Source organism: Anneissia japonica, unplaced genomic scaffold (genome assembly GCF_011630105.1).
Source record: "Anneissia japonica isolate Jap-2015-1 unplaced genomic scaffold, ASM1163010v1 scaffold287729_len363858_cov192, whole genome shotgun sequence".
Lineage (NCBI taxonomy): Eukaryota > Metazoa > Echinodermata > Crinoidea > Comatulida > Comatulidae > Anneissia > Anneissia japonica.
In genome coordinates this window covers 75039-97349 of record NW_022733453.1, presented here as the reverse complement: position 1 = coordinate 97349, position 22311 = coordinate 75039, and the positions used below count along the sequence as shown (strand labels likewise).

The window sequence follows — 22311 nt, the reverse complement described above, 5'->3', positions numbered from 1 at the left end:
TATATACATGGAGCAAACTCTAAACAAGATTAGAGGCTCAACACATGTGAATAGCCACCGGAAAACAAATAGGTCTTAAGCTGTGACTTAAAGTTGCAGAGAGAAGTTTTTTGGAAGCTAGGTCTTCACTTAAGCTCATTAGAATTTCATAAAGGATCTTTTCATCTTTTATCTTCTTTTGAACATTTTAAACTTTTATTTGTACTTTGATGATGAAAAAAAAAAGAATTAAATTCAAAATATCCTTTCTGCTCCATAATTGTACCCCAATTTATCTGATTCTTCTAAATTGTTAAAATTCCATTGAACATTTTAATCCTTCTTTGCAATAACACAAACATCTGGACGATCATGGAGAACTGAACATTCAAAATGTACAAGTTAACAAAAACAAATGCTGTTTTGAATACAAATGCAATGATTGCATTTTGCCATTGAATTTTCCTATTGTAATGTCTTGTCAGTATTCAGTTACTGCAAGTGATCAATGAACTGACGGTATGCATGCAATATTAGATTAAGAATAGTCACCATAAACTTGTTTTCGATACTCCATCACCAAAATTGAATTTGCTGATTGAAACTACCGACCATTATGTTGAAATATATGAGTGTTAATAAGGCCTTTGCTGACGCATTTCGATTGTGACAATCTAGGGACGTAATTCGCTCATAATTGGCATCCCGTTCTAATTCTCTATTCCTTACAACAACGTAAAAGTCGTGTTGAGTTACACTTAAATCACATTAACATCCGTGTTAAGTCAATGTTTTTCTAAATAATCAACTCTCTTTGAAGCAATTATGCGCTTTTTAGTGAAACAGTTGCTAATGCGGGATCCGAGTATGATGGGCTTCCATAACACATAAAGTTGCCCGAGTTAAACTGGCATGGCTTGGAACAAGATGAACCTTTTCAGTAGCACTGCCCCAGTTTAGAATAACATCAACTACTGTAAGCTTACAACCCTAGACTATTTTCGACTGTTAAAAGAACGCTAGCTGTATATATACAAATCAATATTTAGGTCTTTAATGACAACCTGTACTACAAGACGTGCAGGAGGATTAAACTAAATTCAATACTAAATCAACATTACAGAATGAATCAACACAGGACTTGCATATTAAACAATTCTAGCCTTCTGTTATAGCTTACCATTTCATATCCAATTCCAAGTTATATATGACATATCCACTAATTTTATTACAGAAATCAGCATGATAACAGAAAATACTTAGTGAGTTAACAGTGAGTGTGAATTTTGAATAATGTGGTTTTACACATTAATTTTATTTACAGTATATTAAAACAAAATTAATTTATATCAATGTTCTCAGTACATCCAAAATATGGTACAAAATTTATTACATAAATTAGATTTTACCATTAAATACATTTGATTAAACACATTAATATATACTATATAACACCAAAAAAAAATTAGGAAAAATTCTTTAAAAAAATAAATCCTTGAAATAAGAATTTAAAGGAACCATGTTACAGTGTATCAAATTTTAATAAGTCAGATTGAAAACAGAAATCAGTTTTTAATAATTTACAGAAATTTTACTACAAAATTCCTAAAATTTGCTGGCAAAAATGTAAGGGTACATAAGGAAAGGTACAGTATTATTTAAACATCTGTTAATTGACAATAAATTTGTTTTCACTTTCTCATTTTTTAGATGAAAGGTAATAAATAACTTACTGAAATATGCCAGTAAACAATTTAATTCTTATATTTTAAATTTTACATAATATTTTGGTTCAATATGTATGTGTGTATGTATGTATGTATATGTATATATATATATAAATTAATTCAAAATCTTCACTAAGCATTTCTTGAATCTGTGTTCTGTCCAGCCATCAATAAACTGAAACCACAGACCCCCAGCTGAAACCAACATGCTTCAGAGAGAGCATTTAGCTGGAGGGTAAATGTCCAAGGAAGGGCAGTGACAGGCCTTTACCTCATATTCCATCTCAAATGTCTTTTCTATACTATCATCAATAATGGGCATATCAAGGTTGTCCATAGCATACAGATCGTTCATCAGCTCTCCATCAAAAGAGGTCAAAGGTTCAGGAGAGGGGAGGTCACATAATCTGGGTGAAAGAATAAAAAAAAGTGAGATTGTTAATCATCAATAATTAATTTCAGTTAAAATAATAGTAATATTTATTCATATTTTAATATCAATATACAAAGCTATGAAACATATGATACATAAGGGGTATGATACAAGATGCAACAAAAAATAAATAGAAAAAAAAAAACGATAAAAAAAAAAAGAAAAGGAAAAATATGAGTGTGTGACTTAGCTAGAGGGTTAAATTGGTTTTTAAGAGCTTTTTTATAGTTATAGAATGTCGCAGAATTCCTTAAATAAGGGGAAGGGCATATTTTGGTGGCATATGATTGGTTGTAGTTTTCCTAAGCAAAAGCCCCAACCCAAAATAGCATTAGGACAAAATTCTTGGCTTACACACACCCATTTATATATTATTCATTAAGAATTTCTTGAACAGAAACATTTTCCATGTTTCCTAAAAGAGAATAATTGTTATGAAAAGTATTTTTAAATTGTTAATACTAATTTATCTTGTGTATTTCTATATAAAAACCGTAATACGAATATTTATTTATTACCCCTCAAATATTAAATAATTGGAAAAATAATGATAACGCAATATCTTACCCTTCTAAGGACACATCCGAAGGGGCTGGAGGAGGCGTGGGACATCGTTGAAGGACTCTCCAGAGTAAATCCTCGCTCTGTAAATCCGTCTGCGTGCCCGCATTGCAGTGAAGTGGTTCCTTGTCATCCTTACCCTTTGCCCTTGATGTGCGTCTAAGTACCTGGACAACGATTGGCTCAGAAGCGTTCTTAAAAGCCTCCACGGCCTCTTCATGTGACGACTTTGTTAAATCTTGTCCGTTGACCTGAAAAAGGTCAAATAACATAAATATTTAATTTTGTGTGGAAATACTAGTAGTAAGTATAGAATATTACATGAAATAAATAAATTTGAATCTCCCGAATGTAAATTTGAATATTATTTATATATAGCATTATTTCAAATTTTTATCTCCCGTATGTAAATTTCAATATTACTTATATATATCATCATTTCAAATTTGCATTATTTTCTTCCCATACATCATCATCGATTACTGCATTGTTTCAACCATCACATTTTTCCATTCATTCCCTTGAGAAGCTTAATCACCTTGTCTTAATTCACCATGACAATCTGTTGCCATGGTAATACCTAATATTTCTTTCTATCATCTTGCAATATATGGCATCAAATTGACAATAAATTATACGTTTTGTTGTTAAATCCATCACATGTTGATTGATCTCATTTGCATCGACTGATTTTCCCATAGTTGGCCATTAAATTTCATAATTATATCAATTACATATTTATATTCATTCATCAGGGGCAAAAAGTGACAGGAGCTTTCAGAGATTTACTCATTTAATACTCAAAGTAGCTCACATAATAATGCGATCATTAGAAGAATGTGAAAAGGCCTCTTGTGTAATATAAATACCCAAGAATCCTCACACATATTAATATTACTAGTGACCCTTCACCTACTAATTCCTGGTATTGATCAGTCACACTGAATATTTCAGAGAAGAACTACACATTCAGAATATTTACTGACATATGAAAGACAAGCTTCAATGTTATAAAACACCGACATAAAAATGGTACAGCTGGATTTTGCATACCAAATTGAAAGCCACTGAAAACACTTGCTTTACTATTTGCATTAAATATATACAGATGTGAAAAAATAAATACAATATCATAGATAAGCAATACTAAATAAAGGCAGACTAAGTGTAACATATTGCTTCTACGATTACGTTAAAATTTATGTTCATATCCTAAAATGTACCAAAATGCTGAAGATCACTACCACCATCAGTCAGTATGAAGGCAAAATGAATATGTACCAAACTTGTATTTAGGCAATCATGTATGTGTACATGCTACTCTAGAATTTGGAATCCCATATGTGCTTATTTCAACCTCTTTCAGGTTTCATATGTTGATGATGTCCAGCTCTCAACAGTGTTTTGGCTGGATACACTCTCCAGATCTGTCCAAATATATGAGCAGAAGAACAACCTAATCCATCTGTTCTCACTGTTTTAATCAATCCATTATTTATTGAACCCTATTTTCTGTATCAGGGGCACATGTTTACACGATGGTGTATTCACGGGAAATCACGTAAAATTACAGATATATTACCAATTCCATAAAATAAATCAATACAGCCAACAAAATACAAATTAAAATAAAATATATGTGTACAAAGAAGGTCTTCTAATTTACCCAATTATGAGAAAACAATTATGTTGACATTAGCATCTGGTATCTCTGTTTACATCGGTTATCGCTACTGCATCTGTTTGCATGCATTAACGGACAGTTATACTATAAACACTACAGATCAGGGTTTTGTATGATCTGTCAAAGATAGCCAATTGATTTACACAGATTCTGTTAACAACTGCCAGATGAAATTTAAAATGATATTATACAGGAGAACCCCAACTAAGGGGGCACCTTCAGGACCAAAACAAGTGTCCCCTTAATAGGAATGTCCCCTGAATATGGATGTCATCTGAATATGTATGTCCACTGAATATGGAATTGTCCCCTGAATAGGGATTGGGCATAGTGTTAAAAGATCGGGATTGGGCATAATAGTGTTCAAAGAATCTTAATTCAGGGTCAAAAAAGTGTCTCCTTAATCAAAGAGGTATTCCCTTTAATCGGGATGTCCTAACAGAGGGATTTCTTCTGCTTTTATTGTTAACATTTGGCATTATATTACACCAAACACCAAAAGAGTTTTCAATAAAACACACATTCTATCAAATTCAAGTTTCACAATCATATAAATTTTAATTTAGAAGAATTTCCTTTAACAACTTCATTGATGTTGTTAATCTTTAATCCTTTTATTTAGCAGGTAAAAGCCAGGCTTGTTTACTTAAGGTGAATGAAAGGACAAGACACAATACAACTTATGACTAGACAGGCGGTAAAACCTCACAGAATCAAAGGATAGAAATCAGATACAACTATTTATTTTAAGGGAAAGTCCAGAGTAGTGAGTCACCAAGAACAGATTCAACAGGCATCGAAAATAAACCCACAAAAGCAAATACTATTGCTAGAGGTCGGTGGCCCCGACATAACCAGCACCTTAAACAAAGGCCACCAATCGGTGAAGGCAGTTCACCATGCTCAGCCGACACTGGCGAATTAGTCAAGCTTGATAAAGAATAACACTTTAAAATAATGTCCCTTACACTATACTGGGCATGAAAAAGCCTTGGGAAAAATTCTCATACAATTCTGAAACACTTCTTCCTGGGTCATTATCACCATTTTAGTGCCTGAGTAATAGTATATTACAATAGGCCTGGGTGAAATCTATAAAAGCATTACCTAACGGTTTCTAGTGCCGCAAGGCTATCAGATTTCTAGATATAAGCGGCGTTCAACAAACTGCGGTATTATTTGAAATATTGTTAGGCAAACGAAAGAATATCAACTGATTTAGATCTATTGATTCACAGTGCGGTCACATTGTGATGAAAGCTTTAAAGTAAATAACCATTTAAATAACCTTCAGTTTGGTAGCCTAAATCAGCAAAGAATGAAAAGTGTCTTCTTAACAAAAGCCGGAAAAGGACACTCTCTAAATTTGGTTTATCTTCCATTACAAGCTTATCTAAACGCCTGACTCAGATTCCTATTCACTATATAACTTCTGTGATTTCTTACTTTCTTGAGAATTACAATAGTTTGGTTATAGTTTCCGTTCCTAAAGGCTGGTTCGGGGAGGCTGAATCAACAACTGGTAAATAAAGGACTATTTATTAACTTATAATGTTCTTTTAAACTTCACTCAAATACAACTGTGTAGTTTATAGCTTCTGTGATTTCTTACTTTCTTGAGAATTACAATAGTTTGGTTATAGTTTCCGTTCCTAAAGGCTGGTTCGGGGAGGCTGAATCAACAACTGGTAAATAAAGGACCATTTATTAACTTATAATGTTCTTTTAAACTTCACTCAAATACAACTGTGTAGTTCCTGAAGGCAACAGGGTTAGTTTTGAAAAAAATCAATAGTGTTGGATTCCATTTATTATGTAATCCAGGTAATTCTGGCTACGATTCAAAAGTGATTTTTTATGGAGTTGTGGGAACAGTATCTAAGCAATTGTACTCAAAATTCACAAATTCTTAAGCAATCAGGTAAATAGTTTGATATCATCTGAGCAATTAGTGTCAAACCAAATTATGAGCAGTATTCTTATGTTTTACAATAAATCTGCTCACTTTCTCTGAACTACCAAATCATTCATAGGCTGATTATTTCATTTGAGTTAACCCATTTTGAAACTTAGTTATCTGTTTGATCAATCAATTTGTTTGAATATTTTATCTGAGCAAACTTCAACCAAGTCTATGGATTTCTGAAGTCATTTATCTGAACAAACATACTCAAGAATCTAATTAGATCTGGGCAATGTTTCTATAGTTTTTTCTGAAGATGGATTACTCTAGATAGCATTTAACTAGATTACTGTTCATTTCCTAACATATGGATGGTCATTTTATATTTATTATAGTTCTTGCTGATCAGGTTTGTATTTCATTGGTTCATGTGAACATTCTTAACCTATGCCAGATTCATCATTATACCTTTGCGACTGGACACAAGACCTCTCTCATGACTCTGCACACTTACTACTAATGATGTACGAAATCCGATGCACAAATACTTCCCACATCAATTCTGGATCTAATGAAGATGTTTATAAATACTGACATTCTGTAATTAAGCCCGCCGAATGCTTCAGCACGCGTTATTGGCATGAACATTTTTGCCTGTCAGCTCAATCCAATGGACGTCAGGATCGGCCTCGCGTAATGAGATTTCAAGCGAGTCCACAATTTCCCAGAGATGCACAAATTGAGTAAAAAATAGGGTGAGGGAATATTAAACACAAAATACATTTTCTTCTCTTTACAGATACTGGAAACCAGGGTATCATTTCATTAAATATACTAGCAGAATGTAATACATTTGGAGTTAGTAGTTGGTTATGTTTGACAATGTTACTTGTAGCACAGTAATACAATTTAAAATTTGCAAGATGACTACAGCAATCCTATTCTCTTATTTTAATTCCCCAGCCTAGGAATCAATTTGTGGGAAACATCGCTTAATAAGATGTCGCAAGTAAACACCTCATATCACCTGGATGAAAATTAGTCAGCAGTTTTAAATATTGTCAATCAATCGAATCAGGTAATGGCGATAATAAATTTACTTCCATCAAGGTCTCAATGATCCCATCTCATGCCTTCAAACATTTTTTACTAATCAAACAAACTGTTTTCATCCTCATTTTCTTTTGAAGAGTTGAACTACGACCATAATCAAGGATAAATTTCTGAGTTATATCAGATATCAAGTAAAATTCAGTCATTGATGATGTTAGTGATTAATCATTTTAGATTTTTCTATAGAAAATTTAATTGAATTTTATTAGCATCTTGGATACATTATTGTAATAATTTGATCAATAAAACAAAGTTGCCATGCTGTTCAAACAATCCTAATTTTAATAGTAGCTGAGGAATAAGAAACATCTAAATTAGTAATGACTGACAATCTTTTCAATGCACTATCTGCATTCTCAGGTTTAGAATAGAAAAGATTATTTAAAATGTGCAGTTTAGTTTGGGAATTAGAAATTTTCTGGAGTTCCCATACAGAAAAAAGATTCCATTAGTGAGGAATTACATTTCAAATTGAACTGATTTTAATACATTCTCAGTGACAGAAGAAAACATAAATTTGAAAATAAGATTATACAATATACAATAGCATGAATAAATATGCATACAAAATTCATTTTAAATGAATTCAAATTGAATTAACTCTTTAATCAACATTTTAATTACAATTTGGTTACCATAGAAACTTTATCAGAGGAAGATTACTAAATATGTCCTAAAATCCAATCACTAAATGAGATCCTAAGCCCAGGAAATCCCTTAAGACTCTACAAAGGTTCATCAGTTCTGATAAATAGGTAGTGTAAAATGGGTAGATAAATACTAGATCCATACCAGTAGACACAATACTGACATTAACGCATACATGAAACAGAAATTATTGATCATTATTAAAAACCAGATGAAATTATTTAATAGTTATTGATTATATGATATAATACTAAGAGTTAATAAAAGATTATATTACATGTTCGCCTTTTTACAGGATATTTCAACGTAGACCTAAAACAGAAATTTCCTCCTAGGAAAAAAGAATTCTGTTTTTCTTTTTTATTATCATTTATATTTGTATTACTATTATTAGGTATTGCTCTAATATAAGACCCCTCCAATTGTGGCAAAAACTAGACAAGCTAAACCAGTCACTCTTTGCAAATCATGTTTCAGAGATAATGGCCAAAACATGCTGAAATGTCAAGATTTTTGAAATTTATTTTATTGCATTAAACTAACATTTATATATTTATACATCATACTATGTGGTTATTTTCCCCATTTTCAATGTTAAAACAACAATTTTTAACTATCTGGCGATGGTTTCTGAATGAGAAATGCCCAAAATGGTAAACTTTGAAGGCTAATTTCTCAAATATTGTTCTTTAAGCAGCTGCATTTTAATGATTAACCCCGATAATTATTATTAAATGAAAATTGATTTTTGCGAGGACTGACTGGTTTGGCTTGCCTTTGCCACAATTAAAGACTACTTATCTGTGGGACAAAATTGACAAATGTCATAAAGCTGTTAGAACCATGGAAACCCCAGCCCCAAAAGTGGTCTCTTATTGGAGACTGTATTTTAATTTCAATAATAAAGATTGGAATTTGATAACAGAAAACAGGAACCACAAAGCCTCATGGGAATGGATTTTTAGAACTTCCATTTGTAAGAATTGAACCCAAACATCTGAGACAGGAAGTTGAGCACTTAACTAAGTGCTGACAGCAGGTAAAGAATTCACAGGATTAATTCTAGATAAAGATAAATTCCACACACCTTTAAAAAGTAGACGGAAGCTTATTGGAGTAATTGGCGATTTACATACTATTCAATTTCTACATTGCTTATCGCCATTAACTGATATAGTTATTAATGACGGTAGCATTTACAATTTAGCAACAGCCATATCCTGTTTACTCTTCCACGTCATCAGGTCTAAACGAGAGGTCTGTTTCCCTCACAGGTGCTCGTAAAGTGTCAAAATGGGTTCACATGATGTAGCAAGAGTACAGAATTGACTGATGAACTTAGTAGGTAATGCTGCCAGGAAGCAGGTGATGTCGGAAATTCCCCAGAGGGACACCATGTATTTCTCAGTTGCCAGTAATAACATTTTCGCACTCAATCCCAATAAGCGCGGCTTAAACTTCGGAACCCTTTCGTTGACTCAATTACGATGCCTTGTTTCAACATGTATGAACTAGGTTCTTGAACCTCATTGTCAATTAAAAAAAGCTCTTCAGTTAAATTAACAAAATTAGAAGATCAAAATATGAGACAGACTCATTCAAGAATAATTTCTCGACGACATGCATTCTGCATGTTTCTAACACTTGTTTAATTTTTAAAGGCCTAATAAGGAAGGTGAATTGTGTTTTGTGAGGCATTAAGGGCTTAACATTCACTTAGCATGATCAATTTTACTTACCGGTAATTATGTTTCCACAACAATTACATGGATGCATATAATGAATGCAAAGTCAATGATGTAAATAATTAAGGAGCTTTCTTACTAAATGCAGAAATAATAAGAAGGATCAAAGTTCATGTTATAAACGAGACTGAGAATAGGCCAATAAATAAGGCAAGAAATGACTAAAGACTGAAGGTGTTCTAGTAGGGTGAGTATGCATCAATATTGAGTTGAGCATAAAAACCTTGTGGCAAGAGTGTAGGGGTTTAGACTTCAGAATTTTTGGGATGATTTTGGGAAGGCAAAGTAGGGATCCATCAAATGCATTTATATAGCACCGGTATATATACATTAATACTGTTCAAAAGCGATTAGCAAAGATAAAGATTCTAAAATGATTTTAAATATTTCATTCAGTATACAATTTACATAAATTACAATTTAATAACATTTTTTATTTTATTTATTTATTCTTTCTTTATACTGAATATACACTTTCAATACATAGTACTGATTTCTAAAGTGGTTCAGTTCTTATCTACAAAAACATTTTAAAAGCAGAAAATAATGATGTAATCGTCAGCGAAAACAGAACACATTAGATCTGGTCTACTTGTTACACCATATATACCATTATTTAGTAATCACTACAAAATTCAGTTCTACTCAAAATGTAATAAAGTATTTTAAAACTATAGTCCACATTATTTGTTCATGATGCATTGCAAGCATGGTAAAAATCAGATTCATTCTATCTGCAATGCATTCTTATGGTTGTTTTGCAAACAGAAAAAAAATCTAGAAAGATATAGAAGATTATAGATATTCGTGTAACTGAAAACGTCAATATTGTGTATGTCTACAAAATTCATGTTTATAATAATATGTCTCTATTTTACCATAAACCACCCTGAGCAAGTTTTATAAATAAATATCTTAACCACCCAGAATAAACATATACATGTCAAGGTTGGCCTACTCTGCTGATGTGTGTACACGTATTTGCATGCGAGTCCCCATCATATCATTTGAATAAGGGCAACCGTGTACATACTGAGTACACATAGCTTGCCATCCATCATAAGTCGACACACGAGCATGCAAACATCGCTGTCAACCTGATTTACCATCACTAATGAGTTATTACCAAACGACGAGCACGTATGAAAACCGGTTACTATAGGTAACGATTCCAGAAAGGAGTCGAGCATGGATTATAGGGAAAAAACCAACATGTGATTAATGGGATGTGAATCACCAAACGCTGCGTGCAAGGCAACCGGTGTGTGTAGGACACGTAATTACGTGCGTGACAAATGATATGCAGGCCTGGCTGTTTTCAAATTGAGCTTTGCAAAGGAAAAAAGTCAACTACAATATGAACAAAATCATTTAAATGCAAAAAGCAAGCCTTGGATCAAATGTAAAGACATGTGTAACACCACTGAAGAAAACAGAACCATGATATGTTGTATTACTTATTTATTATTATTTTGTTAGATGCTCAAAAAACCGAGCACCACTATCAAATGCAGAAAATACAGATGAAAGATATATACAACTGCCCTACATTTAATGGTAGCTATAGGATGTTAATGCTTACCACTCTATTACTCCACTCTAAAGAATGTTTTTTTATCCCTATTAAAGTATAATACATCGAATGACTGATGGAGCTATAACTATTATAATAGATCTGGAAATGTTAGCTTTAATGCTTCTTGTAAAAACTAGAACTTCCGATTATAGAGCCATAAAGAGTTATAATTTAACCGTGAACGCTCCGTAGATACGAGTCTAATCTACCGGTATGCATTTATTAATCCAACATGTTATTCTCCAATTTTCTTTACCTCATTATTTTAGGTCAACTAACATAAGATGGAAGATCAATTATTTGGATTCATGGAACATGGCTGAAAAAAAAGATCACAATGATGATTACGATGATGATGATGATGATTACAAACAGAAGAAGATGATGATGTTTACAGCAATAATTATATGCAAAAATCATTAAGTTATATATTTATAAGAATAATTTATTGTTTTTAATGATTTCATCTGTTAGTCATGCAGATCTAAAACATTAATTAGTTACTAAGATTAACAAATGTCTGTAATTTCTTCTTTTGGAATATATTTGGATTCTGATCAGCCCCACCCACATATTGTTTTTTTCGGTGTAACTGCTTTCTCTTGTAAGTTTACTTTTGTTTGGTGTTGTTTTGAGGTGTGCAATGTGGGGTCAGAGTATGTTATATCTGCAAAAGAAATGCGCATAACAGAATAGAATCATACTTCAACCTCAAGAAATAATTACCAGTCTTGAATTAAGTGGGAAAATTTATACATGGATATATAAGCACAAATCATAAAGGATACCTAATACATGGTAGACATTTAACTTAGAAATGTAAGAAATTCAGAAGCAAACCAAAGGTGATGATACTAAAATCTTAACTGTGTCATCTGTCCATGAAGAATAAATATTTTGGCTTCATAAAAATTGAGTATAAATTTAAAACACTCAAATATACAACCAATAACACCATCTTTGAACCAACACATCACTACACATGCCTGTACCAACGCCAGCTAATAATCAAACGACTGCTCTCGTGGCAAAATTGAAGCAGTATTGCGATCATAAGGCATGCAAATCCATGGTTACTAATGGTAATAATGACTACAATATGGCATGCGTAAGCGTGTAAATAATATCTACTATATACTGGCACACAGGGCGGATGAACGTCCAGTAAATCATTCTCACACACAGTATGCATTTCTCGTGTTTTTGACTCTCAACATTAACAGCTTTGTTACATTATCATCCTAGTACCAGCGAACAGCTGCAAACTATTTTCGAAAAAACAATTAAATATTATTTTCCAACAGCAACTAGGACGGGTCCTGATTATTGCAAACACTACTTAAACACTAATCTATCTACTTTTCAGTTAAACTTAATTTAAAAAGTTGGAATGAAACTTGCCATGGTTAATTTATGTCTGGAAGGTTTTCCTCTATTATAAAACACAGAAAATACCCCTTGGTGGTATACTTATGTTATGGTATGTCTATTTGGGTGGTGTGAGGTAAAACCCACACATAACCGTCTTGTGTTTACGTATCCTCTCCTCACAAACTATTATTATCAGTTTTTAACATAACCACAACATAGAACTCTTGTGGTATACTGAATTAACAGCTGCAGAAGTTACCACACTAAACCTGGAATCGCTCTTTATCAAATCATTCTAGTGTTCAACATTCTGATGTTAACTGCAAGCCATTAGAAACAACACAGCATGTCATCAGTGCATGTGTTGGACAGATTGTGACCCATATCAAGGGTTTCACAAAGTACTACTCTTTAAAATGTCTGTAATTATCAACATAATCCAACAGGGGTCAGAGCTGCATTTGTCAAAAACCAGTCCAAAATTGAGCTATTAGTGTGTACTTATTTCTGTTGTCAGACTGCCTAGAGCTAGAGCTGTTTTCTAGCAGGCTGACCTTTTCTCGTAGGCTAGAATCAAACTCCGAAAACAGAATACCAATCTACTGTTACAGCTGGGGTAATTAGGCCTTAAATAAGCATTCGACTGTATGACATTTGAGAGAATGTACTAGGAATAGACACACAAGTCAGATATACTATTTGAGAAGATTGAAATGAAGATTAGCTGATGCCAGATAAAAATGGATGAATTAAGATGTTTAGGACGAAGAATTACGTGTCTGTCCTGTTGAATTATGGAGGGTAAAATGGCAATTATCAGGTATTTGAAAGATGTCGCTTGGTATTAAGGTTGCAATAGTCAGGGTACCTAAAATCTGGTTATACATTTGCGACATTTAGCCAGATCCGCATCGGAAGTCAGATTTCCTGGCCTAGACCCCAAAGGAGGGTGGTGTTACATCAATTTTTAACATTGAATAGCAGTAATCGCATCTATGACACCTACGATATTAAATCCCAGGGAGATATGTGGATATGTGCGTATAACCATGTGATACACCATTAACTGCCATGTCAAACAAAATCCTATAGAAACTCTAATGACTGAAAACGTTATGGAAATACTGTACGGAGTAATACCCACATAAATCCTCAAATCCATAATATATTGTGTAACTCGGAAATACATTTATGTATACTATTTAAGTCTATTCATTAAACAATTATTAGTGCCCACGGATATACTACTATGAATTTTCATTAGGTAATACTTTAATACAAGAATTTTATGGCAGGAAATCTATCATCAGAAATGCGATTAGCTTAAAAAATTTCATTCCAGATCCCTGTCAAATTTACCACAAACAAAATTCTGCGGGTAATAAATTAAGTACATAGAGAATATATTATAAACAACCGGCCTAATTAGGTTTTTATTTCAATTCTAAAAGGTCATATGGTAATTGAAACTGTAAATATTATGTTTTAACATTTCAATGACATTTAAATATATTAGAGAATTTGTGAACCATTGACATTGTATCTGTAAAGTAGCCGATAACCATTTGACCACATATCTCATGTAACATTTTACTGTAGTTATTGATTTTGAATACAAGTTATTTTCCAGAAGCAATCTAAAGATAACTTCAGATCAATATCAATATCTGGTCATAAAATTGTTGTTCAAAGGATACTGTGTTAACTAGTAGTGGAGCTGAGTACAGCAAGAAAGCTTAAAATATAAATTCATTTTCACCGCAGTGGTCATTAATTTTAACTGCAAAAATTATCAAAAATAAAGTCCCATTCCAAGTATATATTTTTTTAAAATACAATGGAACACCTCCTCTGCGAAATTAGAAAAATATATCTTATTACCCCTATTCAGCGAACCCCCTTATTACAGTTTTGTTGGGTCAGAAGGCATCCGATTAATAGGGTTCTAAATTATACCCTATTCCAAATCTTTCCTTGTCCAGCTTTATTCTAGCCTTTCTCTCCTTTTGCAATATGATCTATAGGCACTCGGACGAGATGTATTGTTCCTGCTGAAGACCTTTGCATATTCTTAGTATCGGATTTTATTTCGAGTCTGAATAATAATATATAATAAAAAATAACCCTCACATTGAAAGTTAAGGAGGGTTAAGATGCATGTTTGGATTCGTATGTATCTGTCGGACAGCGCTGCACCCCAGTGACCCAGCCTAAATTCCCAATTTCCAAGTTGAATGAGGACAAATAATGATTTATTTTATCATCTCTTGATTCCTTGTCCCACTTCCAATCCACCAGCTTCCCTTGTCTATAAACACTCACACAATTTGATTAATCAGCATTAAGTAATACCTTTCTATTTAAACTTAATGCACCACAGCTAAAATCCCAGGCAAGCATCGACAAACTTTTATCAATCATAAAAACTTTACCAATAATGTCTTCAAGCGAATGATGATCCATCAATGACTGTGAACGTCACATTCGCGTCCTGACCTTTTCTATGTGCCACACAAATATCACAGCATAATTGATATACTGCGAGCAAAGCGAACTTATTGCCTCCAGACCTATTAACACTGCCCAAGTTGATCTGTTGCTTTAGACGTCAAATGGGCTATGACAAACAGAATGGTGACTAACCAGAAATCGATGAGTATTTTGACTAACTGTGTAGTTAATGAAGCCAATTGAACATCACTCATGGCATACATGGGTCATGTCAGCTTTTCACTGGAAAATGATTACTACAAACTGATTAGAAAAAGAACATTTATAATATACATAAGATTCATAAAAATTATCTAAGTTTACTCATAAATTTTTATTACATTTTTACAGCACATCTCAAAAGCTTCAGATTTCTGTTCACTGGATTTAAAATCATACAAAATGGTTTTTTTTTTTTTTTTGTCACACCATGCAACAGTCCTGAAGAACCTCTTTACTCTCTGGGGAAGGTTCTACCCTCCCTAGGTTGTGTTCCATTTTCCTGCCAAGGTACAGATACGTATCAAAATTGTATTTTTCTTTAGTAAGTTCTTACATTTGTTTAGCTTTAAGTTGTTTTTCTTCTTCATTAATCACCTAAGATTGACTGCGCCACTTTCTTGTGTGCTGCCACTAATATAGAAGTGTAATGTCAAATAAATATTACTTTTATTATTATTATACATATCCTATTATAAATCTATCCTATTATACCTATCTATATTACCTACCTTATTACCTATCAAATAATCCATAGCCAATTCAATTAATATAATTTCCAGAAAACACATATTTGCAAGATTCAAGATATCATGCAACAGGTTACCAGCCAAAGCCACATGTTGTATGAATACTAACCTGGTTAAAAGATAATTCACAATCATTGAACCATATTTTATGCAAAAATAAAAGTCAATAAATATTGTCATGTATTAAATCTTTCCATTCTAATTGATTTCAGAGGAAGAATTAAAGATAAATCAATCTGCATCTTAAATGCTAATCCATAAACAGTTACCAATCTTTTCAATATGACAAAAAAAGTACATTAAACCACAAAATAATATTAAATCTTTAAATAATCGATAGGTAGTTAATCATAGGAGTTCTGAATGAGTCAATACAAAACTGCTTCAGAATTGTAAGTGCTTCAAAAAAAGATTCAGGGTCATTTAGACAATTTAGCACAATAGATATTTGCTAATTATATTCTATATATACAATGGAATATTAGGCTTAGAGCAGATTCAATCAATTGACTAGCACATGAATTAAAAGTGAAGTAGATTATTAAATCATTCCTATATTCAAAAGAATTTGACAAAGCATTATGTTTTCTAATGAAGGTAAAATTAATTTAAATAGTTTTGAATGTATTATTCAGTCTAAGGTAACAAACATTTACTAATTCTGGCATTAGCATTCATGTAGTCCTTGCCTTGAGATGTATTACCAAAAGCTATGAACTCTAGGGACCAGCATTTACTAATCCTGAGAAATATCATCTAATAAGTGGCTGGGTGATAGCATCTACAGTACTAGCCCTGGGCAAGTAAACTTGTAATTTATCATCTGCTCAAAAGATGCATTACCAAGAAAAAGAACATCATTTACTAGTCCAGGGCAATATCATCCACTAGACTTGGACACTACCATTTACTAGTTTTGGGAAACCGTATCTACTAGTCCTGGGCAAGTAAATCCATAATCCATCATCAGCTCCCCCACCTTTTCTCAACAGTGCATCACTAGGAATACAAAATACTGTATGATGCAAGTTCCTGGGTAATTATGACATTTCAACTGTATTGATCACTAAAAGGTAGGCCTAACTATTTCACTTGTTGTAAAGTTGGCCTTGGTTGTTTTTTATGCTTAAAATTAATCGTTGTTGGTTTGTTGACCACCCCACTGAGTAATTCATTAGATATGTTACACAGATTTAATGAACACGGCACCACTAATAGAGACACAATACATTGTGATCCACACGTTAATTTAACTGCATGTGGCAGTCTACTTTGAAGGATGCAGTGAATTGCGGAATATTATCAACTGTATGTAAATACAGACAAATATTCTATGATTTTGAAAAAAAAACAAAAAAAAAACAGATCTAGATGTGGATTTGGATTTATTATACTCGGAAAAATGGGTACCCGCATCACATCAGAGTTTGACGATAGATATTAAACCTTTCTTACCCCTGAACAAAGACATTTTATTTTTTATGAAACAAATGTAGCTTAAATTTTATACTAAAATTTTATGTGAAGTGATCTGATCTTCAAGATGCCTTAAGTGTCAAGATTTATTGGGTTCCCTTGTTCCCTTTATGCTCAAAATAATACACAGAGCAAATGATTTATGATATAAATATAAAACAATTTAACAATAATGCCTTCTGGGTGAAGATCATTCCTGATCTATCACTTTCTCTATTTTCAAAGTAAACACTGTATTTAGTATAATACCACAGAGCTATTAAGGGGTCATTCACATTTTTACAAGTTTACAAACAGTATGCTAGGGGGAGGGGGAACACAAATTTCTACACTTTTACATAAGCATGAAAATGTTGATTAAAAATAACATCCAATATTCAAAAAATTGATTTTTATGACCAATTATAATGCAGCGTGGATATAATTTACATATTTGTGTAACTAAGTAATGGTGAAAAAATGGTGATTGGTTTTGCAAAATCAACAATTTTTTTTATGTACACCTTCAGATAGGAGGAAGTACAGTCCCACCCAAAGAGCAAGTCTGTTCATAGACTTGCGAAAATGCTGCTTGTGAATGGCACCTAACAACTCTAAGAATAATATGTAATTAGTAGAAATAAAAACTTTAAATTGAAAACAAACAAATATATCACCATCACCAAACAAAGCTTCCCCTTAGTGGACATTCAATGAATTATCATAATTATCACTAAAGTAAAAAAAATAAAGTGAAGAATTTCTGACCTGTTATTATAGACAGTTAATTTAATAATCAACTATTAATTATATTATTTCTTATAGCATAAAGTAACTTTAAATTTTTAATTAATACAAGTAGACATTCTAATTGGTTAAAATGTGTGAGCAGTTCCTTAATTTACACTCTCAGTTCCAAAAATACCTTCACACACTTCCTCATATTTCGGTTTCCCATTTTAATAGATTACAATGGCTAAACTGTCCTTCAATTTTCCAGTAGGACAGACATCTAAAATGCTACTTAAATTATAGGCTATTATGGGTTTGGTACTTTATGCGCATTTTTGACTTTCGTAATTCGGTTGAGGATACAGGAATCAAGTAAACACCCATTGTGGGATGGCAGAACATGCACCTTACTCATCCAACAGAAAACATTTGGTAAACTGTGTTTTATCTTAAATAAATTGACTGCGAGGGTGTAAATTACTTGGCCGTCGAGCGTGTAAGAAGACAATGCGTACGTGCTCTCTGATTACTTCTACGCACCTCTGGTTTGGAAGAATAATGGGCATATTCAACAAACTTTTAACGTTTACTCCAATCAAAATTTATTGGCTGCATTATAAATCTATTGAACTTGTACCACATTTGAAAGAAACATCATTTAGGTTACAATAAATTTTTCTTCAAAAAGTTTTTAGGGCAAACTTTTTATTTTGATATTATCATGTTTTCATGATTTGAAACAGACTGTTTGTTTCACGCCAATCAGAGGAAAATTTATAAGAGTTTTCAATTTCTTGAAACAAAAAAATCAACAGTGCAGAAATAATAAGCTTGTTTGTTTGAGTGAAGTTGATTGGGCGAAGACGATGACCTTCCTGTAAAGTAATTCCAAGTACATTACAACATCATTATCCCTTAGAAGCATCATAAGGATGCTTACTCCACGATCTTATGAAATATCATAACCAATTACCTCGTAACCATAAATCCTTGTGCAAGTAAATAACGAGCGATGTTAGTGCGCTTGAGTAATGACGGACGAGAATTCAATCCAATATACGCAACCGTACATGCTCAAATCAACTTGTTTATGCCTTGTTAAATTATCTTATGAGGACAACATAATTTTCATAAACAAAAAAATCTTCAGGTAATGGATTCCCTTGTAATTTTTTTTAAGAGATAGATTGGTCCCTTGACGGATGATATGAGAATTGTTGTCATGGTAATATAATTTACCAAATAGGTTTTTTTTGCCGATGAAATGACATAGCTGAGAAATCATGACAGCTTACTTCATGGTAAAGGTTGAGGGTTAATTAAAGACTAAAAAAACATACGTCTGAATTAATGGCTTACGATTGCTAATTCAGTATGTGGTAAACATAGTTTATATAATTCAATAATGGAAAATACACGTTATATATTTAGTAATACTTAATACCTAGCATTAACTAATATTAAATACTGTATTTATAAAATTTTCCTGAAATTTTTAATACTGACATCATTGAAACATGTCTCGTTCTTTACCTATCATATTAACTGAAATTATAAATATGTTAAATAAATCAAAATTATGACAATATCTGACAAATATCTGATATGAAATATTACTTGTATAACAAATATATTATAATACATCATAGCAAGAGTCTAACAGGAAGCAATTTATTTTGGTGAGTATCATTTTTCATAACAGAACAAAATTATGGCTTCGTTCCGACGTGATCAATGCCTTTGACTGCCGTCCATAAAAAATAATCGTACATTGTCTACATGTAGAAATATGCAAAAAGATATTACAGTCTGTCAAAACAGCCGTGCTGTCAACAAGAATTACCGGTGTTCATATTATCGTGTTGTATACATTAAATAAACTGTGCATTAATACCCTGGAAATTTTAAATAGGCCTGTGCTGTACATTCCACCACCATTAAATATGTTAATTTCATAGTGAAAAACTACAATAATGTAGCCTATGCCAGCATACTGCACAGAATGACATTGTAGGCTAACTATTAATACCAGACTCCCTTTTGTGTGTGTAAACACTGTTGGCATAACACAATATAAACTCAGGTCTGTTTACAATAGTTGATCAATAACAGTAGAGACCTAGAGTAAACTACTACTACTAGTTAATTTACACGTTGATGGTAACTGAGACTTGGTAAAACATGATGATGACGATGATGATGATGTTCTGTTCATGATGATCAATGATCATTACTAATAAAGGTGTCAGATGATGTCACTTGTATATAATGATGATAACAGTGACGATGAATAATTAACTCATCTATTACCTGAATCACAAAATTCAGATGTAATTTAATTTAAACAATTTCCTCATGTAGTCCAGTTATTTTCTACAAATGTCAAATTCTATGATTACAGTAGGCCTATACTCTTAACTAATATATGTATTAAAACCTATTCCAATATAACAGCAAAATATTACAATACAATATTTTCCAAATTGATTAATAATAATTTTTTTTTTAAACTCACATTGAGAATAATAAAATCCATGGCATCCATTTTGAATCGGTTTTTGTTTATCCCTTGCACGGTTACTTCATTTACGTCTGTATAAATAGTATTTATCAAAAAAAGAGATAGTACACTGTGAAAAAAAATATAATCTTCAGACTTTCAACCGGTGTTTGAACTTGCTGAGCAACAAAATCTATTATCACACTTGACCATGAGAAGTTAATAGTGTGTTTATAGTAAGCTTGAACATCTAATCATTTCCCTTCTTGCCTGGAGCAAAAGCCAAATTGTGGTCAATGTCACTGCAACAATGATAATTTCACCATGATGAATACAACATAACAAGTGGTTATACTACACTCTCTGCTGTCTTAACAACAAGCCTTTCCTTAACCAATATCAACATTACTCTGAAGAGTTGGTCACCAGCCAATATATTTCATTCAATGCACCCTGGGAAGATTATGCAAATTCCCTCAACTTGGATCCAGGCCATGCAGCCAATCAGATGAGCAGATCTCCTGTGGACTGCTCCATATTATGGGCAGGTGTGAACTATCCTGAGGGATGTTAATAGGAGGTAATCTATTGGCTAACGGTAACACCTATTGTGGGACTAATTTTCCAGATGTGTAGTGGTAATTAGCCTATCACTTTGAACTACAAACACAGCCGACAGATTCCAGCGAATAAAGGAGAAACAATAGCCACATAGCCTGACAAATAAGTAATAGTAACAAATAAAGCGTTCCGCTTCATTACCATAGGACACAGCCTAACCACGCGCCAATGTTATCCCCTTTCAACCACTCACCCTGTGCCTTTGAAACGTGGATAAACCCTAAGACACCTGCTTAAAATAGACTTTAAAATATGTCTTAATCAACTAAGACAATAACATTATAGGATTTAAGCTGAATATCTGGAGTTAAATAAACAAAAGGGTGCACTAAAGGTCAGGCTATAGGCGAAACAAATGGCGCAAGGCATCAAAGGACTGGAACAGGACTCAGGGCAAGGTAAACATTGTACTAGGCTAAACATATTGATCTCTATGTATACAACTACAGTATTATTGTTAACCCATTTTAGCACTGGTACTCTGACAAACCAAGAGGCAAAACTTGTAAAATGACAATGAACATATTTACTTTCTCCCATGAATGAACATGCTCCTACTGTACAACTGTAGAGACCCGTTTTTTTCCCTTTTTTTTTTTTTGTAATTTGGGAAAACTAATGCCATGATACACAATATAATTTACTTCACAACTAAGATTTTTTTTTGTTTAATAATATTTAAATCAAAGCAGATATTAATATCCTGGGTTTATAAATCAACTAATGTGGAAAACATCACTGTACTGTGCTGTAATACTCTAAACTGAATTGAATAAACAAAAGCAATCAAATCAATAAACAAGTGAAAAAAAAAATGGAATAGTTATCAGCAGATACACGAAGTCAGGAAACATATGGGGGGTGCGGAGAGCATACAGAGATAGAAATCTAATCTCCATATGCCTTCCATGAACAGATTCTTAAAAATACTAATAAATGGTCACCATATTTTAAAGCACTACATATTTACTAGAATATGCATAGTTCATTACTGTATTGATTTCTGCATTAAAACCAGTTATTT

At 32.6% G+C, this 22311-nt stretch overlaps 1 protein-coding gene and 1 long non-coding RNA gene across 3 annotated transcripts in view; one reads left to right on the top strand and one right to left on the bottom strand.

The window, feature by feature from the left end:
- LOC117116191 (PDZ domain-containing RING finger protein 4-like) overlaps positions 1–21072 on the bottom strand; it is a 58963-nt gene extending 37891 nt beyond the window's left edge. The window contains exons 1-3 of the mRNA XM_033260191.1: positions 20682–21072; positions 2707–2951; positions 1978–2113 (exon numbers count right to left, since the gene is read on the bottom strand). Of these exons, the coding sequence (XP_033116082.1) occupies positions 1978–2113; positions 2707–2951; positions 20682–20711 (411 nt within the window). The 5' untranslated portion in view covers positions 20712–21072. The remainder of the gene's footprint in view (positions 1–1977; positions 2114–2706; positions 2952–20681) is intronic.
- On the top strand, positions 5711–11931 carry LOC117116192. 2 transcript variants are annotated; one of them, XR_004446697.1, is made up of 3 exons: positions 5711–6072; positions 7251–7365; positions 11639–11931. It is a non-coding gene; the product is annotated as an uncharacterized LOC117116192 (long non-coding RNA). The 2 variants fall into 2 exon arrangements; XR_004446698.1 differs by lacking the exon at positions 11639–11931 and adding an exon at positions 9323–9942.
- Positions 21073–22311: the final 1239 nt, after the last annotated feature.